The sequence below is a fragment of the Heptranchias perlo genome, chromosome 1 (assembly GCF_035084215.1).
Source record: "Heptranchias perlo isolate sHepPer1 chromosome 1, sHepPer1.hap1, whole genome shotgun sequence".
In the NCBI taxonomy this organism is placed as follows: domain Eukaryota; kingdom Metazoa; phylum Chordata; class Chondrichthyes; order Hexanchiformes; family Hexanchidae; genus Heptranchias; species Heptranchias perlo.
In genome coordinates, this window is record NC_090325.1 from 107815801 (window position 1) to 107843722 (window position 27922).

Genomic DNA, 27922 nt, shown 5'->3' on the forward strand with positions numbered 1-27922 from the left:
GCTGCGCGATTCTAGCTTTATCTATTTATATTGTAGGGTGTGTAGTGAGTCCTCCAGAGGGAGAGAGGTGCTAACACAGGAATGGACTTGGCTTTTCTTGCAGACTGTTTGTTTTATTGAAGGTCTTTAGCTGACGTGTGGATCTCTGTGGCCAGACGAGCGGGGTGTGCAGGTTGTTGTGGAGCGCAGATTAATCGGCTGTTTGGGCGACAGAGAGAAACGGCAATGGCAGCGGCTCATAAAGTCATCGTGTACGGAGGAAAGGGGGCCCTAGGAAGCAAATGTGTGGAGTTCTTTAAATCCAAACACTGGGTATGTAGCAAAAAACAGGAAGGAGTATCTGACGGGCAGCGCGGGGAATACCTGACTGGGACAGTGAGAATAATGCATTTTATAGTTTAATGTCACAACTTGTCACTTTACATTTTCACTCGCCACCACATTAAATGCATTCCGGTTAGGGGCAAGTGAAGCAATGGATGGATTATTAAACCGACCATGTTTTCCAGCTTGTGATGGAGTTTCATTCTCGTCTGAACCTATTTCACTATCTCCTTAACGTTTAATCATTTTTTTGACTGCAGTGGGTGGCCTCCATTGATCTCACATCTAATGAAGAAGCGAACGCGAATATCATTGTGAAGATGAGCGAGTCCTTCACGGAGCAGGCGGATCAGGTAATCAATGATACATCGGGGCTGAACTTGCTCCCGAAATAACGGAGGAGTTCAACAGCTTTCTCTTTTTATGGCGAATCGAAGGAGCAAGTTGCCGCGTTTGCACCTGCGGAGTAAAACGTGGGAGTCGGGAACTTGCTTCTCTCCATTAGCTGGCGATTTGACAGCTGCAAATTAAAGGGCCGTCGCACCCGACAATCATAGAAATCACTGAAAAATCGCTCATCCGCCCAGCTGGAATGTAACTAATTGCGCCACCAAAGTTATCCTTGAACTTACCAGGTGTAAACTAAGTTTTAAAAGCACGGTAACTCTTTATGACTGCCAAACAACTAAAAATTAAATTTTTAAAATGTGGAGTCTCTCATTACTCCTTATTTTAATAGTTTTTGGTCTTCAAATTTTAAAAAAAAAATTCCCTTTTAATTCAATTATTTCTTTGGCTTTTTACATAAAAAAATAAAACTTTTGTTTACAATGACATCCAGAATACTAACTTTAAATGAATGAAGTCTGCTCACCTGCTTGTGGGTGTGACTTCCTGATAGATTTTGTGGGCGTGTCTTCTATTCTCACAGACTGTTCCATGCAAATCAACCTATGTCGTTCAGAGGCTAGGTTGATTGCGCAGAATTCTTTAAAAGTTCAAAATCACGTAAGTCGACGCCACAGAGCCCGCAGTGAGTACATTTGTTAATTTATTTCGCAGGAGCTGCAGTGATCGTTGCCACGCAGCTCTGTGCAAGTTCTGCCCCAATAACCACTACTGACGGATACAGGCCGAGCAGGTAATAAATGATATAATAACTGCTGCTAACAGATACGGGTCGAGCAGGTAATAAATGATATAATAACTGCTGCTAACAGATACAGGTGGAGCAGGTAATAAATGATATAATAACTGCTGCTAACAGATACAGGTGGAGCAGGTAATAAATGATATAATAACTGCTGCTAACAGATACAGGTCGAGCAGGTAATAAATGATATAATAACCGCTACTGACAGATACAGGCCGAGCAGGTAATAAATGATATAATAACTGCTGCTAACAGATACAGGTGGAGCAGGTAATAAATGATATAATAACCGCTACTGACAGATACAGGCCGAGCAGGTAATAAATGATATAATAACCGCTACTGACAGATACAGGCCGAGCAGGTAATAAATGATATAATAACTGCTGCTAACAGATACAGGTGGAGCAGGTAATAAATGATATAATAACTGCTGCTAACAGATACAGGTGGAGCAGGTAATAAATGATATAATAACTGCTGCTAACAGATACAGGCCGAGCAGGTAATAAATGATGCAATAACTGCTGCTAACAGATACAGGTGGAGCAGGTAATAAATAATATAATAACTGCTGCTAACAGATACAGGTCGAGCAGGTAATAAATGATATAATAACCGCTACTGACAGATACAGGCCGAGCAGGTAATAAATGATATAATAACTGCTGCTGACAGATACAGGTGGAGCAGGTAATAAATGATATAATAACTGCTGCTAACAGATACAGGCGGAGCAGGTAATAAATGATGCAATAACTGCTGCTAACAGATACAGGTGGAGCAGGTAATAAATAATATAATAACTGCTGCTGACAGATACAGGCTGCCTGGTAATATATGATGCAGTAACTGCTGCTGGTGGATGCAGGCGGAGCAGGTTATAAATTCTACAATATCTACTACTGACAGATACCGGCAGAGTAAGTAATAAATCATACAACAATAACTGCTGCTGACAGATACAGGTGGAGCAGGTTATAAATGATACAGTAACTGCTGTTTGCAGATCAAGGCAGGCCTTCCAATAAATGATGCAATAACCGCTGCTGACAGATATAGGTGGAGCTCTTAATTAATGAGCTCCACCTGTAGTAACAGCTGTTAACATACAGGCGGAGCAGGCATTAATTGATACAATAACTGCTACTGAGAGATACAGGCGGGTCAGGTAATAAATGATACAATAACTGCTACTGACAGATACAGGCAGATCAGGTAATAAATGATACAATAACTGCTACTGACCGATACAGGCAGATCAGGTAATAAATGATACAATAACTGCTACTGACAGACACATAGAAAATAGGAGCAAGAGTAGGCCATTCGGCCCTTCGGGCCTGCTCTGCCATTCAAAATGATCACGGCTGATCGTCTAACTCAGTACCCTGTTCCCGCTTTTTCCCCATATCAGATACAGATGGAGCAGGTAATAAATTACACCATAACTGCTGCTGACATATACAGACGGTGCTTGTAATATATGATACAATAACAGCTGCTGACAGATACAGGTAGAGCAAGTAATAAATAATACCATAACTCCCGTGGACAGATACAGACGGAGCAGATAATAAATGAAACAATAACTGCTGCTGACAGATACAGGCAGAGGTGATAATAAAAGATACAATAACTGCTGCTGACAGATACAGGCGGTGCAGGTAATAAATTATACACTATACCTTTCATGGGTTATAATTTAGATGCTTGCACATGGTGAATTAGATATTGTACTATTGAACCTGAAGTCATCAATAAAATTCTATTAATTTTAGCGTGGCACTCTCATTTCTATAGGTTACCACAGATGTTGCCAGTCTTCTTGGGGAACAGAAGGTAGATGCCATCATCTGTGTAGCGGGGGGATGGGCAGGTGGCAGTGCAAAGGCAAAATGTAAGTGTGCTTATTTTATACAGTTACAGCTTTCATTTGCACTTGATATTTTGTGAACAAGGATAAATAATTTAAAGCAAATTCCATAGTATCCAGAAGTTCCATGGTGTTATATGAATGTATGATGCTGAGTTGTAATTTATCCACCTTTGTCGATCATATCATACACATTCTTAAACCTTGTCACACATGCCTTCAGTCAGTGATATGAGTTAATCTAAAAAATTCCCATTTCTAATACTGTACATGTACAAGGAGACAAGTACATTTGTATTTATTGATCTCTAGTTTACATCAGCCTGAGTTTATGCTCTTATATCTCTTTGAATATGAGATGCCCCAGATTATTTTGTGTACTTAGAAGTGATCAGCCAAGTGGTCTGTGTCTACTTTAGCATGGAAATGATGGTAAATAAATTTCGTAAGATAATTTTTTAAAAAGAAAAGCGTTTAAATTAATTACAGACGGCTGTAAACAGAAAATAATGAAGATCTGAACATGTCAGTCCTACACAGTGTGGAAGGATTGAAGGGCTCGAGTAGATTCCGAACCTTGGCTGCACTACCCTACGTAAGAACATAAGAAATAGGAGCAGGGGTAGGCCATACAGCCCTTCGAGCCTGCCCCGCCATTCAATCAGATCAAACTCAACTCCACTTTCCTGCCCGATCCCCATACCCCTTGATTCCTCTAGGGTCCAAAAATCTATCCATCTTAGCCTTGAATATATTCAGTGACTCAGCATCCACAGCTCTCTGGGATAGAGAATTCCAAAGATTCACAACCCTCTGTGTGAAGAAATTTGTCCTCATCTCAGTCTTGAATGGCTGACCCCATATCCTGTGACTATGCCCCCTAGTTGTAGACTCTCTAGCTAGGGGAAACAATCTCTCAGCATCTACCCTGTCAAGCCCCCTTGTAATCTTATGTATTTCAATGAGATCACCTCTCATTCTTCTAAACTCCAGAGAGTATAGGCCCATTCTGGTCAATCTCTCTTCATAGGACAACCTTCTCATCCCAGAAATTAATCTAGTGAACCTTCGTTGCACAGCCTCTAAGGCAAGTATATCCTTCCTTAGATAAGGAGACTAAAACTGTACGCAGTACTCCAGGTGAGGTCTCACCAAAGCCCTGTACAACTGTAGTGAGACTTCCTTACTCTTATATTCCAACCCCCTTGCAATAAAGGCCAACATGCCATTTGCTTTCCTCATTGCTTGCTGTACCTGCATGCTAACTTTTTGTGTTTCTTGTACGAGGACACCCAAGTCTCTCTCAACACCAACATTTAATAGTTTCTCACCATTTAAAAAATATGATGTTTTTCTATTCTTTCTACCAAAGTGAATAACTTCACATTTCCCCACATCATACTCCATCTGCCATCTTCTTGCCCACTCACTTAACCTGTCTACGTCCCTTTTCAGGCTCTTTGTGTCCTCCTCACAGCTTACTTTCCCACCTAGCTTTGTATCGTCAGCAAACTTGGATACATTACACTAGGTCCCTTCATCTAAGTCATTAATGTAGATTGTAAATAGCTGAGGCCCAAGCACTGATCCTTGCGACACCCCACTAGTTTTAGCCTGCCAACCTGAGAATGACCCGTTTATCCCTACTCTCTGCTTTCTGTCCTTTGACCAATCCTCTAACCATGCTAATATGTTACCCCCAATCCCATGAGCCCTTACCTTGTGTAACAACCTTTTATGTGGCACTTTATCGAATGCCTTTTGAAAATCCAAATATACTACATCCACTGGTTCTCCTTTATCTACCCTGCTTGTTACATCTTCAAAAAACTCTTAATAGATTTGTCAAACACGATTTCCCTTTCATAAAACCATGTTGACTCTGTCTAATCATATTATGATTTTCTAAGTGCCCTGTTACCACTTCCTTAATAATGGATTCCAGCATTTTTCCGACGACCGATGTCCGGCTAACTGGCCTGTAGTTCCCTGTTTTCTCTCTCCCTCCCTTCCTGAATAGCGGGGTAACATTTGCTACCTTCCAATCCACTGGGACCATTCCAGAATCTAGAGAATTTTGGAAGATCATAACCAATGCATCCATTATCTCTGCAGCCACCTCTTTTCGAACTCTTGGATGTAGGCCATCAGGTCCAACGGATTTGTCGGCTTTTAGTCTCTTTAGTTTGTCCAGTACTTTCTCTCTAGTGATATTAATTGTTTTAAGCTTCCCACTCTCATTTACCCCTTGGTTCCCCACTATTTTTGGGATGCTTTTTGTGTCTTCCACTGTGAAGACAGATACAAAATATTTGTTTAACGCATCTGCCATTTCCTGATTCCCTATTATAATTTCTCCTGTCTCAGCCTCTAAGGGACCAACATTTACTTTTGCTACTCTCTTCCTTTTTACATACTTGTAGAAGCTCTTACAGTCCGTTTCTATATTTCTTGCTAGTTTACTTTCATATTCTATTTTCTCCCATTTTAATCAACTTTTTTTGTCATCCTTTGTTGGTTTCTAAAACTCTTCCAATCCCCAGGCTTATTACCCTTCTTGGCAATGTTATAGACCTCTTTTTTCAATCTAATACTCTCCTTAACTACTTTAGTTGGCCACAGGTGGAACTCTCTTCCCATGGAGTTTTTATTTCTCAATGGAATGTATATTCATTGAGAATATTGAAATATTTCTTTAAATGTTTTCCATTTCTTTTCAGCTGTCAAACCCTTTAATTTAATTTCCCAATCTACCTTAGCCAACTTGCCCCTCATACCTATGTAATTGGCTTTATTTAAGTTTAAGACTCTAGTTTCTGACTTAAGTACGTCACTCTCAAACTCAATGTGAAATTCTATCATATTATGATTGCTTTTCCCCAGAAGTTCTTTTACTGTGAGATTACTAATTAATTCTATCTCATTACACATTACAAGATCTAAAATCCTGAAGGTAGCAGGACAGGTAGATAAGGTGGTTAAGAAGCCATATGGAATGCTTTCCTTTATTAGCTGAGAGAGAGAATATAAAAGCAGAGATGTTATGCTGGAACTGTATAAAACACAAGTTAGGCCACAGCTTGAGTACTGCGCACAGTTCTGGTCACAACATTACAGGAAGGATGTAATTGCACTAGAGAGGGTGCAGAGGAGATTTACGAGGGTGTTGCCAGGACTGGAGAATTTTAGCTATGATGACAGATTGGATAGGCTGGGGTTGTTTTCCTTGGAACAGAGGAGGCTGAGGGGTGACTTGATTGAGGTGTACAAAATTATGAGGGGCCTAGATAGAGTGGATAGGGAGGACCTATTTCCCTTAGCGGAGAGGTCAATAACTAGGGGGCATAGATTTAAAGCGATTGGTAGAAGGATTAGAGCAGAAATGAGGAAAAATGTTTTCACCCAGAGCGTGGTGGAGGCCTGGAACTCACTGCCTGAGAGGGTGGTAGAGGCAGAAACCCTCAACTCATTTTTTAAAAAAAACCTGGATGTGCACCTGAAGAGCCATGACCTGCAGGACTACGGACCAAATGTGGGAAAGTGGGATTAGGCACGGTGGCTTGTTTCTCAGCCGGCACGGACACGATGGGCTGAATGGCCTCCTTCTGTGCCGTAAATTTTCTATGATTCTAAAATAGCCTGTTCCCTGGTTGGTTCCATGACGTATTGCTCTTGGAAACCATCTCGAATACATTCCATTAATTTGTCTTCTAAACTACCTTTGCCATTTGGATTTGCCCAGTCTATATGAAGATTAAAGTCCCCCTTGATTACTGCATTACCTTTGTTACAAGCTCCTTTTATTTTATGATTAATACTCTGTTCAACTGTATAGCTGCTATTAGGGGGTCGATAAACTACTCCCACCAGTGTTTTCTGCCCCTTGTTATTTCTTATCTCCACCCATACTGATTCTACTTCCTTATCCTCCGAGCCGAGATCCTTTCTCACTACTGTCCTTATGTCATCCTTTACTATTAGCGCTACACCCCCTCCTCTTCCATTCTACCTGTCTTTTCTAAATGTCTTATACCCTGGAATATTTAGTTCCCAACCTTGGTCATTTTGCAACCATGTCTCTGTAATGACTACCAGATCAAACCCATTCATCTCTATTTGTGAAATTAATTCATTTATCTCGTTATCAATGCTCGGTGCATTCAGATAAAGAGTCTTTAATTTTGACTTTTTACCATTTTTTACTGCTTTGACCTTACTTGTGGTTGCACTATTATTGGTAAACTCTCTGACCCTTCCTGCCACACTCTGCTTATCTTTACCCAAGTCACTACACTGTTCTATTGTCTTAACTTTTCTCATTAGATTTCTAAACTTCCCCTCACCTGACCCCACTCCCCCCCAACCTTTTTAGTTTAAAGCCCTGTCTACAGCCCTAGTTATTTGATTCGCGGGACGATTCTGTAAAATCTTTGGATTCTCTTTGCTGCATCCTTACTTATTTGTGATGTACTACCAAGTAAAAATTAATGTTGTAATGATTTTAAGATACTTCAAAAACATGATGCCCCTTTCCTTTTATTTTTTGCTTCAGTTTTTCCTCTGGTTACATTTTTCAACATAGTTAATCTGTGTCTAATGTAAAGTCGAATTGGGCGATGACTTTTTTTTGTTAATTTCTCAAAGCTCTTTATAAAAATGCTGACTTGATGTGGAAGCAGAGTGTGTGGACATCGACAATCTCCAGTCACTTAGCCACAAAACATCTCAAGGATGATGGCTTGTTGACACTGACAGGAGCAAGTGCTGCCTTGACTGGGACAGCAGGTGAGTAGATTTTCTCCTATTACCCTTTGATACTAATAGCTGAATTCTATTATCGTTTGTGTCAGCACCCACACCTATCAACTGTGTCAATATGTTGAATCTGCAGTCTTAATCTGTAACATGAAGTGCTGCCATATAGTAATTGGGTCATTTTTAATGTTTCTGGTGCACATTCACATTTATATAACAGGATCCTGATTGGACATCAGGGTGGAATTAGTCTCTACATTCATTAAAAATGTAGATGCCATTTCCATATTGGAACAAAAGTAAAATAATGTGGATTTGTGTTTTTAAATTTTATATCAATTCTAAATAAATGTAAAAAGCCATTGAGGCGGTTTGGTTTCAGGTATATGTTAGTGAATACTATATAGGTCAGAATTACACAAATAACAAAGAACTATCTTTATAACTGCAGCTTGTACCAGCTATGAAGGGCCTTGAGGGCCTGGGCTGATTTGGACATACTCCAGATTCTGTCTGCTTCATCAGTTTTCTGCAGACACTGTCTTTTAATCGCAAAGTGGAGTCCTCAGCAACAGCTGGAACCCAAACATACTCTCTCGTAATATAGCTTCTCTAACATAGGCATTAAATAGAACCCTTCCAGCTGCTAGTTATATCGGTGCCTTCATATGATCTCCCTTGACATCCTTCAGAAGACGGTACAATAATCGTTTCACTAGGTAAGCAATTTGTAAACAGTAAATGGATAACTGAACGGAATCAATGACACTGTGGATTTTCAGTAATTTCAGGCTGAACTATCTCTCCTGGAAGATAGAAAAATAACAAACATTCACACATGCTGCACCAAACCGCAACGTAGACTGGGCTGGATACGTGGGCCCCAATATTTATGGCGAGGGTGCGGATGAGGCCAAAAATGGACAAAGAATGCAGTGAGGCCGGGGACACGGAGGTCCTGCCGATCTTAATGGCATTAATATTTTTTAGCTCCCTTTCCCGCCTGGCAGCCGACCAAATGGACAGTCTGGTCGGCGGGCAGGAAGGAACACCAGCGGCAGGAGGCAATTGGGAGGAGGGGGGAGGCCCGCGATTGGGAGGGCTGGGGGGATATCGGTAATCGGGACTGGGTTGGGGGGGGGGGGGTGCAGTTTCCTCAAGGGGTCAGGAGGTGCACTTCTGCTCCTTCTGGCCCACAAGGAGTGGGGCCGGCAGTTACTGCCTCCATTTCTCTGCCGAGTTTCCCAACCCCTGGGAAACCCCAATTGCACTGTGGGAGCCCGATTTAAATATGTTAATCAAGTGTCCCGCCTCTCCATGGTGGGTTACTCAGATGCCCTGATTTCTCCGCTGTAAAAAAAAAGGCGGGGGTCACGTGCGCGGCGTGTTGGGGTCATGTTCCCTGTAGTTCACTTTTTAACCCTCCCCCACCCCGACCCTCTCCCACCAGTCATGGGGGGGTTTAATTTTGAGGCCTTGATCGCTGAATATTAATCTTTATGTGACAGTTTGCTGCTGGCTATTCATGGAGTCTTTCTCTGGTCTTACTATCTCTCTTTGATGGCTTCTGATGGACTAACCAATTTAACAAGACAGGCTGATAAATAGTTGTTTTAAATAAAAATCCGGGACAAAGGAAATGTAAGTACTTGTTTCTTGAACTCATAGAGCTTCCAATAAAACATATGTTAAAGCGAAACCCACAAAATGTTTCTGTTTTAATTGAATGGCCTGGCCCGGCCCTCAGATGCCTGACTGGACAGAACACCTATTCCAGAGCTGTATATATCAAACTCAGCTAGGCCATTTTCTGTGATTGGGCCTGGTTTTTAATCGTGTATGTAATGTAATGGAAAGAAAGAAGCCAATAACATGATACATTGGCCTGGATTTTTACTCTGAGCTGAGAGCCGGGGTAGGGGGGAGGAGGATTTCTCGATGGGAAACCCGGAAGTATGGGTTTCCCGATGTCCTGGCGATTTTGACATCAGGATGTCTTTTGAATTTTTCAAGCAGGTTTCCCACCGGACAGGCTGCCAGATTGATAGTCTGGCTGCCTGTCGGATGGGAAAGTAGCCGGGGAGCAGATGCCAGGTAAATTGGACATTGGGGGGTGGTTGGGACCGGACATCGGGGAGGGGTTCAGTCGGCGGGGGGGCGGAGACATGGAGGGGGGTTGTCGGAGACATCGGGGGTCGGACGTGGGGGTGGGGTCGGTCAACCGTGTGTGTTGGATCGTGGCAGGTCGGCTTGTTGGTCCTGGAGGAAACGCTCCTGCTGGCCCACGAGCAATGCAATAAAGGCACTCACCTTTTGATCCGACCCTTCTCGCCTCCTCTTAAATGGCGAGAATCAGAAGGCCCTGAAATCCAGCCCCTAGGAGTTAAAAATAAAAAAAGCTATTAAAATGGAGGCACACAGCCTCCTTAAAAGATTTTACTGACTGACCTGCCTCCTGAGTTTGGATTGATCGCCCGCCCCTCGACTTGCCTCTGTTAAAACCATAAATGGGTGGGTTGGGGTTGGGTTTTACTTTTTTTACAATTTTTGTCTTCCCACCTGCCTCCAACTCACCCGTCCTTGGGGGTTAAAATTACACCCATTGTGTCACAGTAAGGTTATGCCATGATTCTACACAATAAGGGTAATGGAATGGGTCGAGCAGTGGTCAGCCACTTCTTCATCAAAAAGGGAAAAATTGCCCTCCCTGTGGTTGGCTTTAGAAAAGAATTGACAGATACCTGGGAGCATTTTGCCTACCTGCTCTTCCAACTAGAGAATGGAGCAGTATTAGTAAGGGATAGAAGAAAGTAAACGTGCAAGGCTATTGATACTAAAATGTCTAATTTGAATACTTCTAATATTTGCAATGAGGAAGAGAAAAAGACATACATTTTATTTCAATTTAATTTTTAAAATCCCAGAGAGGTTCTATTTACCATTTTTACTATTTAGTTTGAATATAGTCATTCACATAATTATACAGCACCTTATCTTGTCTTTTAGAAATATCCCAAAGTGCTTCATGTACAATGAATGACTTTGAATTGCAGTGACTGTTATGTAGGCAGACATGGTGACCACTTTTACACAGCAAGATCCCACAAACAACAATGGAAGGAATGACTATTAAACTGTTGTTGGTGGTGTTGGTTGAGGGAGAAATGTTGGTCATGATACTGGGAAGACTCCCTGCTGTTCTATGAATAGTGCTTTGGGATTTTTGATGTCCACCTGAACACAACAGACAGAAGGAGCCTTGAAGGATCATTTGAAGGATGTTTAGTTTTAAGGCTAATTATTTGAAACTGACAGAATTATATTGCTAATCTAACTCGTGTTTAATCCTTGAAGACTGCAGTAGGATTTCTAAACCAAAAAATTCCAGAAAATCAACTCTGTAACTCCATATTTATTTGATTATAATCAGCATTATATTTTTGTAGAAAACCATTTTACCGATAACACGGTGGAGAACATGCAGATTCTTAAAATCATTAAGCAAACTTTTGTGGGTCGAAAAGGCTTTAAAATTATTTTTTCATGTTTGTTATAGTTATGACACAACACTTAGGATGTAAATTTATTATGTTTGCAGGACATAGCATGTGTGATGGTTGTTTCAGAAGTTTAGTTGGAAGTTTCAGCCAGCGCATTATTGCAAACATTTTTGTTTTGGGCTGAATTTAGTTGAGAATGATTTAGCAGATTTAGATTTGTGTAGCGTTGTGAGGCTTGACCTTGTTTCTAATCAGCAGAATGGAAAGCCCAGTTGGGGTCAGTGAATTATGACTTGTTTCCTAATGCACAATGTTGTGTTCGTTACAGTTACAACAATTTGAACTTTCTGCTTAAAAGTTGAATATTTTCAAGGCAATCAGTCACTACCTTTGGTGGTGTTGGGGCTTGAGGATTTGCTGTTTTGATTGAAGAATATGGAAACTGTTCACTGTTCCATTTGACCTCTGTGTGGATTATACTATTTTCAGGAAAACGTTAAAACTTATATCCCATTTGTCTTGGTTTCAAAACAAATTTTGTAGTTATTTCCTTAGAATTGTGATTTATATATTTCACTTAAAAATGAGTTGATTTTGTTTTTATTTCTCTGAATAGTAACAGTATGTACAAAAAGTCAATTGGGTAGGAACCAGCTATCACTATTACCTTATCATTATTTTATTTCTTCCAGTTTTCACAGTTCCAAAGCTCTTCTCTTATCCCTTTTCTCTTGAGAATGAAGCCTGAAAAGTAAATTTCTATCATAGTTAACTTTTAAAAAATCATTTGCTAAACCGTGCTATAACAAGCTGTTTCTTTTGAAATTTACTTCTACTCTGTAATATTTCAATTTGACAGTAGATGTCCAAAAACCCAATCATCTGATTGGATAATTTGAATGCAAATACTTAAATCAGTTAATATCACAAGTGCAACAAATTGTTGGATATTTCAAATCAAAACTATAGGTTTAATTCCTTTTGCTTAAATCTGCTTCGGGCTATAGTTGTACATGAATGTTTGAAGATTTGTCATTGATTTTCAGGGGCGATGGGTTAGTTACGAAGAGAGACTTGAGAAGTTAGGGCTTTTTTTTCATGAGAGCGGAGAAGAGTTAATGGGTGACCTGATGGAGGCCTTCAAGATAATGAAGGGTTATGATGAGGTAAATAGTGATTGATTGTTTCTAGTGATTGGGGAGATAGAAAGTAGGGGAACAAATTTAAGATAAACACAAAAATAATTGAAGCAGAAGTTAGAAATAAAATCTTTCCTCACAGGGTGGTTAGAATTTGTAATTCCCTGGTCCAAATCTGTTGAAGCAAAGTTCATAACTTCTCTTAAAAGGGAATTTGATAGTTGCTTCAAAAAGAGGAATATTAAAGAGTATGAGGAATGCATATTGTATGATTAGACTAGATGGCTCGTAGTGAAAAATACCGGACAAACTTATTGAACCAAATGGCGTGTTTTTGTGCAATCATATTCTATGATTCCATGAATAAAATATCCGCTTGAGAGTCTGATGGACGGTTCTGATTGGGGAAATTCCAAAATTCAAGCTGCAACCAAGTGGTGGGTGGGAACATCTGTATCTCTCTCTCCACACTACAGACAATACCGTTGTTATGACCGAGCTTAAGTATTGAATTTCCTTCACCGAAGTGCACCAATTTTGTTTCAGGAAAGCAATATTTTAAAAAGGGAGTGAGAACGAAAGCACTAACATGCTGGACATTTTATTGTCAGTTGAAGCTGTTGTGTTGGCCATAAATAAAATGACTCATATCTCTATCCAGAACCTTGAAGATCTCTCTCGATGATAAAAGCATTGCTATGCGGTGGTTTCTCCAATTGACAGGCATGTTGTATCTGGAAAAGATTCCTGAGCCCCTGAAAAATGGAGAGTGGTGTACAAAATATTGTATACTATGTAAAATATATATCCAGTTTATTCTCACTATATTTCATCAATGGTATTGTGTGAATAAACAACTGAATTTTAGCCTTGTAATGTTTTACAACAAATCCATTGAGACTGATAAAATAATATAAACTTGTAAAAGAATTTAAATCTGCTCAGTGATTCTCTGTGTAGTGGGTTGGTTGCTAGTCTCGGTCAGGCCATTGGGCACAGCAGGTATTGGGAAGGCTGAATGTTTCCTCATGGTGTGGGTGGTCTTGCACACATTCCTGATGGCCAACCAAGAATAAAATTAGCAGAGGCCTGGAGTTGGGTCATTTGCCTACCCTTTTCCTCTTGGGTGGATGAATACATTTTTAAAAAGAGGAAAAAGCTTGGTGAATAATTTCTTTAACATTCAGTTTCTATTTACCAGTGAACATTAATACTAGTTCTTGAATTCTTTAAAAATCTGGAATAAAAAAAAACTAGTATCAGTAATGGTGGCCATGAAACTACTGGATTGTCGTAAAAACCCATCTGGTTCACTAATGCCCTTTAGGGAAGGAAACCTGCTGTCCTTACCCGGTCTGGCTTATATGTGACTCCAGACCCACAGCAATGTGGTTGATTCTTAAATCGCCCTCTGAAACGGCCTAGCAAGCCACTCAGTTGTTCAAGAAGGTGGCTCGCCACCACCTTCTCCAGGGCAATTAGGGATGGGCAATAAATGCCAGCGACACCCACATCCCATGAACGAATTTAAAAAAATGTTGTGATCATTCTCAATATTTAAAGCTCACCTCCCAATTATTCTTCTTTGTTTCAGGATCATTCACTGAAGTGATTTCCTGTTAGAAAACAATATCAGGATGGTTTTGAAAGCATTAAGATCTAAAAATGTAAACAAAAATACAATTTGATTGACCTTCCCTCTCCTGGGTAAATGCAATAAAGTGAAATTAAATGGGAACATGTATAAGAGAACAGATTGGGGATTAGCAGGGACAAAGTCCTTATGTGCTCAGTTGTAAATTTAGCTCAAAACCAGTATTTCACTGCTGAATCCACTCTCTCGTCTGTGCCCTTGATGTAAAGTGAGGGCTACTCACTGCAGCTTTCAAAAGGCTCCTAAATTGTTTGCTTTAATAGTGTCAATGGTCTCTTTCCTCTTCTCCCCCAGCCTAAAATTTCTTTCTTATACCTCTTCCATTTCATGGTCAGATCAGCCATGATCTAATTGAATGACAGAACAGACTTGAGGGGCTGAATGGTCTACTCCTGTTCCTATGTTCTACCCCTCTGCTATGTTATGTGCTCTGAGTTTTTTTTATTAATGTTAGAAGTGCTGTTATAAATGCAAATTCTAGACTTTTTAAGTCGATATGTCAAATAAACCTTGAATAAAATATAATGCTCTTGCTTTTTAACATGCTTTCAAAGCTACCCGCTTTTTGTTCTGTTTTGTTTTGGGAGCTAATTATTGTAACAATTACTCCTGATAATGAAATATATATATAGATTGTGGAATTAGTTTGATGGTGAACTGCTTTTAGCCCCACTGCGCTGGATCACATAATTAAGTACATTAGTTCACAACAGTGATAAACCTGCACAGTGAGTTTGCAATCTTAACGGTGCCACTGTGAAGGAATGCTGAGTCCTGGGAACAGAATCAGAATGGCATTACCTAGTAGCCAGTTGGCAGAGACCTTGCAGTAAATCTCCTTTTGACTGGGGAAGATGTGCAACATATGGAGATTCCAGGGAATGAAATGGAGAGAAAATTAATAAACTACTTAGATTTTTTTTTAAAGTTGTGGGCTCCGCTGATGACTTTTTGGGCAAATGCACTGTTTGGTGTAATGAAATAAATAGACCAAGAAGGTTCAAGGTTTTACATAGAGTTACATAGAATGTACAGCACAGAAACAGGCCACTCGGCCCAACAGGTCCATGCCGATGTTTGTGCTCCACACAAGCCTCCTCCCTCTCTACTTCATCCAACCCTATCAGCAAATCCTTCTATTCTTTTCTCCTTCATGTGTTTATCTCGCTTCCCCTTAAATGCATCTATGCTAGTTGCCTCAACTACTTGTGGTAGCAAGTTCCACATTCTAACCACTCTCTGGGTAATGAAGTTTCTCCTGAATTCCCTATTGGATTTATTAGTGACTATCTTATATTTATGGCCCCTAGTTGTGGTCTCCCCCGCAAGTGCAAACATCTTCTCTACGTCAACCCGACCAAACCCTTTCATAATATTAAAGACCTCTATCAGGCCCCCCTTAGCCTTATCTTTTCTAGAGAAAAGAGCCCCAGCCTGTTCAGTCTTTCCTGATAAGTATCTCCTTCCTGTTCTGGTATCATCCGAGTAAATCTTCTTTACACCTTCTCCAGTGCCTCTATATCCTTTTTATAATACGGAGACCAGAACTGTTCACAGTACTCCAAGTGTGGTCTAACCAAGGTTCTATACAAGTTTAACATAACTTCTCTGCTTTTCAATTCTATCCCTCTAGAAATGAACCCCAGTGCTTTGCTTTTTTTATGGCCTTATTAACCTGGGTTGCTACTTTTAGTGATTTGTGTATCTGTACCCCCAGATCCCTGTGCTCCTCTACTCCATTTGGACTCTTATTATCCAAGCAGTAGGTGACCCCCTTATTCTTCCTACCAAAATATAATACTTCACACTTATCTATATTGAAATTAATTTGCCAATTACACGCCCATTCTTCAAGTTTTAGTATCGTCCTGTATTTTGTAAAGTCCTCCTTTATATTAACCATACTCCCCAATTTGGTGTCGTCCGCAAATTTTGAAATCGTACTTCCAATTCCCGAGCCCAAATCGTTTATGTAAATGGTGAACAACAGTGGTTCCAGCACTGATCCTTGTGGAACACCACTTCCCACCTTTTGCCAGTCTTAGCAACTACCTTTAACCCCTACTCTGTTTTCTGTTTCATAGCCAGCTTGCTATCCATTCTGCTACTTGTCCCCTGACTTCACAAACTCTGACCTTAGTCATGAGTCTACTATGTGGTACCTTATCGAAGGCCTTTTGAAAATCCAAATATCTACTGCATTACCCTTGTCTAACCTTTCTGTTACTACTTCAAAGAATTCAATAAGGTTGGTCAAGTATGAACTTCCCTTTTGAAATCCGTGCTAACTATTCTTTATTATATTTTTGTTTTCTAGCCGTTTTTCTATTACATCTTTGAGTAAGGATTCCATTATCTTGCCTATTCCCAATGTTAAGCTAATTGGTTGATAGAACCAGTCCAGGGAACAATCTCCCTTTTTAAATATGGAATCACGTTAGCTGTCCGCCAGTCCTCTGGCAGTATTCTCTTTCCTAATGAATTTTTATATATATATGTAATAGTGCTTTTGCTATCTCTTCCCTAATTTCTTTTAATATTCGCGGATGCAATCCATCCGGACCAGGGGTTTTATCCTCACTAAGTTTGATTAGTTTATTATCTTCCCCCTTTCTAACTTAAATGCCTTTATATCTTTTTTGATCTCTTCTTCTAATGTCATGCCCGCCATGTTAGTCTTCCTGGTGAATATTGAGGGAAAGTAATTATTGAATATTTCTGCCATTTTGCTGTCATTAACCGTGAGTTAACAGTGTATATCCCTTGGTAGCTCTAGTCCTATCCTGATTTTTCTTTTGTTATTTATGTGTCTGTAGAATACTTTACTATTTCTTTTTATATTCCTTGATAATTTAATTTTGTAGTTTCTCTTTGCTTTCCTAATTGTTTGTTTTAACTTCCTTCCTAACCTTCTCATATTCCCCTTTGTCATCCTTTCCTTTGTTGTCTATGTACTTAGAATATGCCTTTCTCTTTAATTTCAATTTTACCCGTATGTCTTTATTCATCCATGGTGTATCATTACTGGCGAGTTTCTTCTTGCTTTTTAGTGGGATATATTTCTCCTGGACTCTAAAATTCACAATTTTAAATGTTTCCCACTGTTGTTCTATTTCTTTGTTTATCGGTAAATTTCTCCAGTTTATTTTCCCTAGTTCCATTCTCATTCCCTGAAAATCAGCCTTTTTCCAATTTATTACTTTGGTCTTTGTCTTGCTTATGTCCTTCTCAATCTTTATCTTAAACCTTATTATGTTGTGATCTCTATTGCCTAGATGTTCCCCTACACTTACTTCTCTTATCTGTTCTGGTTCATTTCCCATCATTAGATCCAGCAGTGCTTCTCCTCTTGGGCTTTTTACATTCTGGACGCATTGTAAAAACTCCTACCTCTTGCCAATTTATTTGGGGGTCATTAAAATCTCCCATAATTATTATTTTATGCCCTTTACTCATTCCATTTGCTTACATATTTCTTCCTCCTCCACCTTTCCACTATTAGGTGCTCTGTAGTTTACTTCGATTAGGGTGATCGATCCTTTCTTTTCTTTTATTTCAATCCGCATGGATTCTGTTTCTATCCTTCTATTAGTTATGTCCCTTTTTTCCTACTGCCATTATGTTATCTCTGATTAATACAGCTACTCCACCCCCCTCTTCCTTCCCTATCCTTTCTGATTATGTTATAACCTGCAATATTTATATGCCAGTCCTGTTCTTTATGTAGCCATATTTCAGTTATTCTACATCTGTTTCCTCACTACGGATTATTGCCTCCAGTTCCCCCGTTTTATTTTGGACGCTGTGTACACTGCTGTACAATCTTTAATAGTTATTCCTTTTACTTTATTTTTTAACAGTTCTTTTATACTACTGTTTTATAACTGTCCTTTGACCATTTATGTTATCTTTATTCCTACCCTGGTCTGACCTTTACACTCATCTCCTGTTCCTTTTGATTTTTAAACTTTTGTTATTGCCGTCAGATCCTGCCCCCATCTTGCTAGTTTAAAGCCTTATGCACAGCCCTATTTCCACTAGGACTCTGGTCCCATTCCAGTTCAGGTGGAGCTTGTCCCAACGGTATAGCTCCTTCCTGTTCCAGTACTGGTGCCAGTGTCCCATGAAATGGAACCCCTCCTTCCCATATCACTCTTTCAGGCACACATTCACCTTTCTGATCTGCCTATCCTTTTGCCAATTAGCATGTGGCTCAGGTAGTAAACCTGAGATTACCACATGTGAGGTCCTGCTTTTTAATTTAGTTCCTAGCTTCTGATATTTCCTTAGCAGGACCTCCTCCTTATTCTTCCTTATGTTATTGGTGCCGACATGGACCACAACAACTGGATCCTCCCCCTCTCTTTCCAAGTTCCTCTCCAGTTGCTCCGAGATGTCCTTTACTCTTGCACCAGGTAGACAACACACCCTCCTGGATTCTCTGTAGCGACTGCAGAGGATGCTACCTATCCCCCTGATTATAGAATCCTCTGTTACTACAACCTTTCGATTCTGATCTTCTCCCCCTTGGACTGCCTCATGCTCCATGGTGCCATGGTTAGCATTCTGGGCATCCTCCCTGCAGCCTTGATCCTTATCCTCACAGGTATCAAGTACCTCGTACGACAGGATCAGTGCCTGTGGGACCTCCTGCTGTACCACCCCTTATGTGGGTTTGATGCCCGATCCGTGCTAAGTTAACTCTTCCCGTTTGGGGTGGCACGAGGGGTGCTGCAGTTGGCATCTGCTAAGTAAAGGAAAAGTCATTTTATTACCCAGCGACTCTTGCTGCAAAGTGTGCCCTCGTGGACGTCTGGTAAAGGCGGCATACTGTTTGCCTGTGATGCTGCCTGTTGTTGAATAGCCTGCTGATGTTTTCTGTTCAGTTTCACACATGAAAAATGGCTACTTTGGCAAGGTATCAAAAGCTGCCAGTGCCATGAAACTGATGTATAGTGTGCTATTAGTGGTTTTGTAAAGTATGAAACTGTATGAGTCGCTGCCTTCAACAGAGAAGAAAATAAAAGGGGGAAAAACTATATACTTGTGCAGTTTTAGAACATAGTTCATAGTTTATGTTGAAATAATGCATCATTTTATTTGGAATATAAGATGATTTCATACAAGATCTGTTTGAAAAGCCAACATTAATTGTTATTTTAGTACATGGGTGTTTTGAAGAAACTATTCACGATGATGTTCCCGTCCTGTTTGAAGTGTATTTGACTGCAGTAAGGTTTTGTTTGTAAACCCTCCTGTTTTCCACTAGGGATGGTGGGCTACGGCATGGCAAAGGCAGCTGTTCATCAGCTCTGTCGGAGTCTAGCTGGAGAAAACTGCGGATTGCCATCTGGGTCTTCTGCTCTTGCAATTCTGCCGTAAGTATCAGTAATTACATTTCTTGGGCCTATACTAGATTTGATAATGTTCTCCGTCCCATTGGAGGAGAAAGTTGCTGGTGGCTTTCATAACAGCATCTGGCGTAAAATGATGACCGGTCGAGAGCAGATGTATAGCGTCCATAGTATGTGGTATAGTGGTTTTTTTTTAAGTTTGAAAAAATGTTGAGTCAAACATTTTAGTGCTGTTTAAATGCAGCTTTTCAATGTGTTAATTGTATTATTCTAAACAGTTCTCAGAGAAGGCTGTATTTTGTGTATGTGTAAAAAAAGAGAGAACAATCTTGTATTTGTTTCGTGCATTACTACATCCTCAGTACTTACTAAAGTGCTTTACGCCCCATGAATTACTTTTCTATTATATGCATTGGTAATTAGCTGCTTGTTTCTCTCATATCATCTCCTCCTGGTCCTCTGTTTATGACCAGAACATGTCTCTTCTAATCTCTGCCATGGTCATACAACCTGAATTCCTTCTGTGTCCATTCTTGTGAGCATTTTGGCTGCTGCTCTGGACCTGAGGCCATTGCTTCTATCTTCCTTTTTTCCCTTGGCCAATCTAGATTCGTCTTCTCCTTATCCAAAACTCTGCTAACTGTATCCTATCCCGCATAAAGTCCCTCTCACCCATCACCCTTGTGCTCGCTAACCTACGTTGGCTTTCAGTCCCACAATGCCTCTGATTTAAAATTTTCTGTCTTGTGTCCAAATCACTCCATAGCCTCACCCTTCCCTATGTCTGTAACCTTCTCCAGCCCTACAACCCGCTGAAAATTCTGCGTTCCTCCAACTCTGACCTCCTATGCATCCCCCACTCCCTTCGTCCTACCATTGGCAGGGTGCCTTCAACTGTCTAGGCCCTAAGATCTGGAATTCCCTCCCTGAACCTCTCTGCCTCTCCACCTCGCTCTCCTTTAAGACCCTCCTTAAAATCCAACTCTTTGACCAAGCTTTTAATTACCACTCCTAATATCTCTTTTCTTTGGCTCGGTGTCCACTTTTGTTTGATCACTTATCTGTGAAGCACTTTGAGACGTTTGTATACATTAAGGGCAGGTTGTTGTTAAAGCATTTGTACTGTTACTGTTGTTCCTGTGTATGGCATTATCTGAAGCCATTAATTTTGATTATTGTCCTGCTGCATGTCACAGGTATTTATTGTTTGCTGTATAAACCATCTGAATACTTTGACTTTAATTACACTCCTGCAAGCTATCTTAAAAGAGCAAAGTTCATTTTACTCTTTTCCACTTTTACCTAAAGCCCATCCTATTTTAAATGCATTTTGTATTGCTTAACCACACTTTTGATGGGCTGACAAAAAACGTGACTATGTCACAATCTTTGAAACATTTGCTGCTGAAATTTTTTTAAGACATCTTGTATATCAGCTACTCAAAGGGGTTTAAAGGTGAAGACCATTCTAAATGGCACATGATGAGATAGTGAGAGCAAGCACACACTACAGAAGAATCTGAAATTACACATTGATCCTGTTCTGGGTTCTTTGTGCTGTTAAAAAAATAGATAATGCTGTGGATTGTCATTTCTCCCATGATTTTAAAATAGGCTTTACTAGATTTTAACAACTCCATCTCCGGATACAGTGGGTTCCCGGCTTTATATTGTCCAAATTCTAACTCTTTAATAGGATCGGGAATAGCCTGTATCTTATATGTGAAGTCATGATGCCACTGGTACCTTCTTCTTAGTTTTAACAGGGCGAGATTGACCGTCATTTATGGCAGCTGTCAATAGTTTCACTTTTCTGTACTTTTTGAAGGTTTGTTCTCTTGTTGCTTCTTTTGAATTTTATTGTACAGTATAGATTTTGGAATCATGTATAATTTATAATTTTAGTGCACAATTTTATCATATCCTGGATGAGTCACAACTTCCTTTAGCTTGCATCAGGAAGACCAAAGGCATCTTCTTTGGCCCCCACCACAAATTCCACTCCCTTGACACTGATTCCATTCCTCTCCCCAGCCACTCTCTTAAGCTGATTCAGATCATTCATAATCCTGGGATCCTGTTCGATCCTGAGTTGAGCTTTAAACTTCATACCCTATCCATCAGCAAAACGGTTTACTTCTACCTCTGCAACATTGCCCCGCTCTGCCCTTACCTCAGCTCCTCTGTCACACAACTCTTTAGACATTACTTTGTCACTTCTGTACTCGACTACACCAACGCTCACATGTATCGCCTCCCATTTTACACTCTCCATAAACTCCAATTTGTTTAAAACTCTGGTGCATGTATCCTGACCCACAATAAGTGGTACTCTGCCATCACCTCCATTCTTGTTGACCTATACTGGCTTCCCAATTCCGAACACATTAATTTCAAAATCCTTGTTCTCATCTATAAATGCTTCCATGGCTTCGCCCTATCTCTGCAATCTCCATCAACCCTGTATCCCCTCCCATTTCTCTGGCTCTGTCCTTTTGTGCATTCCTCCATTCTATTTGGCCCACTGTTGGTGGCAGGCAGAGTCTTCAGCTGCCTCGGTCCTACTCTCTGGAACTCCTTCCCTAAATTTCTCCACCTCTATACCTTTCTCTTCACATTTATAACCTTCCTCATAACCCATCTCTTTGGCAGACCCTTCAAACACGTTTCCAAATCTCTTTCTTCCTAGCTCTATGTCCATTTTCATTACACCTATTTGTGAAGCACCTTGATGTTTTCTACGTGAAAGGCAAGTCATTGTTGTTGAGACGAGCACATTTGTTAAATTATCTTTGCAATATTGTATCTTCCTGAGGAGCTTTACTTATTGTTTGGGATTAGTGAGGGTTTCAATCTGTTATATCCAGGTAGTCTTGCTGGAGAAACTGATTGATCACAATCTGCTTTCATCCTGCTTTCTAGTGGTGCAAGTGGAGCAGGCAAAAATAAAGCAGTTTATTGTATGTGGTGACATGTACTTATAATTCAGACTAAAACAGCAGTGCAGGGAAAATAGAATTGAATTCATTTTCAATTTGAAATGGGTCAACGGAAGACTGAAGTGTGAGTTTACTTTTAAATTGCCAATTTCTGGGCAATCTGGTGTTATCAGGCCTTCACCATGGCAACAAAACATACATATGACACAAAGGGCTTTCAGCTCAATTTAATTTCTTTTGTAGTGTTACCTTGGATACACCAATGAACAGGAAATCGATGCCTAATGCAGATTTCAGCTCCTGGACACCATTAGACTTCGTTGCTGAGTGAGTACCCAGCTAGATCAATTGTCTGTAATCATTTCACGTCTGTTTGCTGCTGTCTGATTTTTGTTTGTGTCCGTCCCAATGTCCAGGCTCCAGTTGAGAGGCTTATTTGTCTAGTTTAGCAAAGGCCACGTATTGTACACAATATTATCAAGGACAGCTGAACTTTCTGAGAGACAATTCCCTATGTTTGGTGACTCATTTACAGATGCCGAACTGACTTGCGGAAATTAATACTTTTGCATCATTGATAGCAAGTGAGAAAAATCAAATAAAACTGCAAGGTGCTTTGTTGCACAAGTTGAGATCTTGCTCTTTCAAAACATGTTACACAGTCGAAATCAACATCTTATACTCCCAGTAGACTCTCAATAACTACACTCTACTTGAAAATTTAATTAGGATATAAACTATAATAATAAATACTTGGATAAGCTTTTTTTTTTGAAAAACTTCCTTTTTTTAAACAAAATAAGCTATTCCTTCCAAATTCTGTAATTTAAAAGTAAATTGCAAAAGCAATGCATCATCCTTCTTCATGTGTGAGCCTTGACGGTGAGTGCTGGAGGCTATTTGCCCACAGGGGGCATCAAAGACAAGTCTGACCCTATCATTACCTGGTGTACACTTCCTACGAGGGCTCAATGGATTGTCCACAAAAGCTGTTGCTGTTTTTTGCCTTCCTTAGCCCAGGATACTGAACGCAATTGTAGTACCCCTACCGCTGTGGGAGCTGAGATCAGCGAACTCAGCACAGACCAGGAATGAAATCTAGGACCTTTCTGGTTTGTGTTGCTCAATTCTACACTAGACACTGAATTTGCCATGTTGCTGTGCTGTCGAGTTGTGGGGCACGGATTCATGCTCTCGATTCACCCCCCCCCCCCCCCCCCTTCATTCTAGCCGTTTCCAAAGGGAGGAGAAGCGCTTCCCCACAAGGGCATGAACATATTTCGCACTCGCATTTCCTAGTTCTGGCTCGAGAATGCATTGGTAGGAATATAGAAATATTTCTGCCTACCCACTTGGTTTTTCTCTCCACTTATAACTAGTGTTACTTATTATCTCACAGGGGATTTGGCACTCCAGCGGTGCGTTGGTGGGTAAAATGTGGCCCTATCTGTAGTGGACACAGCATGGCCTACAGTCATATGTGTATACATGTTGCACCTTTTCTGTATCTGACTGTGTACACTGCATGAACGTATACCTATTCTGTGGGCTGAGAGTGAGCTGTGCAAATTGAGTGTGTAAGTGTTATATTGAATCTTCATTACACTACTTGGGGTATTTCCTCGGGCTTCTCCTGCTCCGCCGCTGTAACTTCGGTTTAACATTGGCAGAAACCCTGCTTACGTGCGGAGGAGCGAGAGAAGCCCCGAAGAAATTTGCCCCCATGTTGAAGCCACAGTGCAGCTTTGTAGTATACCCTATAAAGGGAAGCTCCAATACATATATCCCAAGCAAAGTTCAGTTACACACTTAAAACAGAGTGTATTTGTTAAGCACTGCTCAGTTATCCTGCCAACATATCTTGCCTTTACGCTTGGCACTGGTACTTTCTTTATAAGCAAGCCGTGCTAGGTTCCATTGTGGCCTCCACAAGATTTTGTACTCATGCAAAGCAGAGCTCTGCGCAAACACAGCATTTATAGAATTTGCATTTATATAGCACCTCATCAGGTTCATGAAATGTCCGAAAGCACTTTACAACCACAGGATTACTTTTGAGGTGCAATCACTGATATGTAGGCAAACTTGGCAGCTAGTTTGCATACAGCAAGGTCCGATAAACAGCAAATGAATGCATCATTGCAGAAACTTGCCCATTAATTCTTGGCCTAATTGGGCCATTTGTTTATCATGTGATTTACCACATAAAACGCACACAAGCTGGCTGGTTTAAAAAAATAATGGAAAAATATATAAAATGAGAAGATAACAAATGGAAGACAATAGAGCCTATATTACAAATGCATCCTACTGGCAGGGAGCCTTCTCCACCAGTCGTGCACATTGGGAAATCACAGACGCTCTGCCCACGATTTATTTTCTGTCCATTAATTTTAATTGGAGTGAAATTCAGTAGGATCTTCAGGCAAGCTTTTGTTGTCATTAGTGTGAATTTGAAGACAACATCTTGTTATAACTTTTAAGATTTCCCTCGCAGAGATTCTGAGCTGTTGTGTGTGGAAGTAAAAGCGCATAGAATCATAAAGTTGTTGATTCAGCCATTCAGTCCATTGTGCTCGTGCCACGGCTCACTGCTAGCTTCTCCACATGAGCTGACTGCTCTGATCCCATTTTCCTGCTCTTTCCCTTTTAGTGCTTTTTAATAGGAGTTGTGTGTGCATGCAATATCCTTTTCCCACTTTGTTTGATCTCCAGTTTCTGCCTCCCACCACCACATTCCCTTTCACTTGGAGGATGGGATAGTCTGAGCTGTGCATTAGACTCTTCTAGTCAGTGTAGTGCTTTGTTTGGCTAACAAAAAGCTCTTCTGAGTGAAAGACAATTTTCCCCCTACTTCTCGAGATGAAGTGTTCTGCAGCCATACACTGCTCTGTCAAATAGCCCTGCTGAGAACTACCCAAACTTCCTTGGTCAGAGCAGACCAGCCAGATTATCAGTTGAAGCTGGGACTCCCAACTCTCCTGAGTTAGGGATTCGGTGCTGCAGCCTTGGGTCAACCTCAAATGTGCCTGATTCATTGAATTTATATTTTATAGTTCAATTTTGGGACTGAGTTTTCCCTTCTTACTCAAAAATTTAGTAATAATCTCAAAAGAAAAGTTGATGGTAAAGTGCAGTCAGGGTTGTTTTAAAACTCACTAAAATTCATTTTGAACCATAACAAATCTGCACACCTCCCTTTTTAGTGTTTTAAGAATTTATTCTATTTTACATAATGAGGATTTTTGATTATCTTTTCCAGAACCTTCTTTACCTGGACTGATAAAGCAACTAGACCTATCTCAGGAAGTCTCATTCAGTTCATTACGACTGGAAGCAAAACTGAACTGATTCCTGCTCAACTTTAAGATGGAATTACTATTGTAACAGCACCAACATGGAGATCAGTTTAATTTTTTGTGATGTGCCATTTAGCATGCCTAGTAGGAGTTGATTGATACCAGTATCAATTTGGTGGGTGGGGGGAGAATCAAATACTTGATTATAACATTTCCATTTTACAATTGACTAGTTCCTATATATTGCCAGTTTCTCCTCTCAATGATTGGGCCTCCCCGTTGTCATTTATTTCTTCATTTTTAAAATTTTTCTCAATGCTATGACTTATTTTATCTCTTTTTAACTCACAATGTGGTTGAGTTTAAAAAGTTATTTGAAATTGGAAAGTAGTTTGGAGAATGCAAGTCAACCTACACTGCCCTGTGCTACCTTTCTAATGCTTTTCTGAAATAAACCCCACTCAGCATCAAAATGCATAATTTTAAATCTACAAATTGATTTAAACTGTTTTTTAACTGGACTTAAACTGATGGTACAAGCTCACACCTCCATCAAGTTTTAATAACATCTCAAAATTCAAAGTAGGATGAACAGCTTGACCAGAATCTCTGCTCACAACCTGTTGGCAGATATGAATGATTTTGATTTGGTGCAGCACAACACGAGTTATTTCGAGTAGAGGCATAACGTAAGGGATAAGTGCGCTCGATTCAAATGAATTTTATCAGAATTGCATTGAAATTCCACCCGAGTGTAACTGGAGTATTAATGGGGGCAATGCAGATCACCCAGAGATAGTCAAGGTGGCGAAAAGCATGAAAGAAAGAAGAAGGAATATAACGGAAAAGAATAAAGGGAACATCTATGTAATTTTAACAAAAAGACATAACCAGAATCTTTCAATGAACAGACCAGCCACAGATACTGACTGTACCGATGTCTACCAATACCTCACTGCTTTCACCCTCCCACATCTCAGTAATTGTTCTAACAGAGAGACACTAGAATTAGCTTTAGTGTTGTTTAAGGCTCTTTATATTATACATTAATTTCAAGGTCCAAAGTTCCAATATTCAAATATACTAGAAAAAACTTGTTTCCAGGTACCTGCCATTACCACACTAGAACTGGTCACCAAGAGGTGTGGGGCTGTTGCTTGGGTCAAGCTGCCCTTTAATTGTTTCCTCTTTCTGGGGAAATGCCTCCTATTCCCTTTTCATGCCCCAGACTAGCAAGTTGAGGTAAGGAACTTGTGTGGAAAAATGTGAGGATGAATCCATTCTAATTACATAGCAAAATTATATTTAAAATGTTACATTTATTTTAAAACAAAGTATCAACAGGTGCAAAAATAAAAAGTTATTTCTTTTGTTCTAACAGTTTTAAAATCCAGTCCACATGTCAGTCATTGATACATTTCCTTTTAAAAATTCTTATAAGTGCTCTCGTTTTGTTTGAGGTGGAGATACGCTTCCTATGTTTTACTGTCATCTTTTCATTCAAGTCATTTACAAATACATACATAAACCATATATTGTAACCATCTATAAATTAAATGAGATAGTAAGGATTAACTGATCGCTTTGTTTGCCCACCTGACTGAGCCTGTATAATTATACCATGAGTGCTTCTATGTATGACACAGTACCAATGCTAACATTATACTGCTTTATACAAATGTATTTTTGTACCCTGTTGCCATGTGTCACCTTGACTCTTAATGTGGATGTACTGTGTAAAACTGAGATATTAAGATTGTTGCTATCTGTACTTGAACTTTGTAGCCCTTCCATCAATAAAATAAACGTGTATTTCCTTGTTGATTCTCTTTTCAATGTGTCAAATATGTTTTTGTTTTGTTGGATATATTTCAAACCACTGCACTATTTCAACATCGTTCCAAAGATGATACTTTAAATATTATCTGG

At 40.0% G+C, this 27922-nt stretch overlaps 1 protein-coding gene across 1 annotated transcript; it reads left to right on the forward strand.

The window, feature by feature from the left end:
* Nucleotides 1-117: 117 nt before the first annotated feature.
* LOC137324757 (dihydropteridine reductase-like) lies at nucleotides 118-27817 on the forward strand. Its single transcript, XM_067989435.1, has 7 exons — nucleotides 118-312; nucleotides 585-677; nucleotides 3281-3377; nucleotides 7998-8138; nucleotides 19671-19779; nucleotides 22938-23021; nucleotides 25957-27817. The coding sequence occupies exons 1-7, from the start codon at nucleotides 226-228 to the stop codon at nucleotides 26060-26062; spliced, it is 717 nt and encodes a 238-aa protein (XP_067845536.1). The 5' UTR covers nucleotides 118-225; the 3' UTR covers nucleotides 26063-27817.
* Nucleotides 27818-27922: the final 105 nt, after the last annotated feature.

Excerpts from the sequence above, each read along its gene's own strand:
- LOC137324757 (XM_067989435.1), top strand. The coding sequence starts at position 226 with ATGGCAGCGGCTCATAAAGTCATCGTGTACGGAGGAAAGGGGGCCCTA. Across the intron at positions 313-584 it reads TCTTTAAATCCAAACACTGG|TGGGTGGCCTCCATTGATCT; the intron begins GTATGTAGCAAA and ends TTTTGACTGCAG. Across the intron at positions 23,022-25,956 it reads CCATTAGACTTCGTTGCTGA|AACCTTCTTTACCTGGACTG; the intron begins GTGAGTACCCAG and ends TATCTTTTCCAG.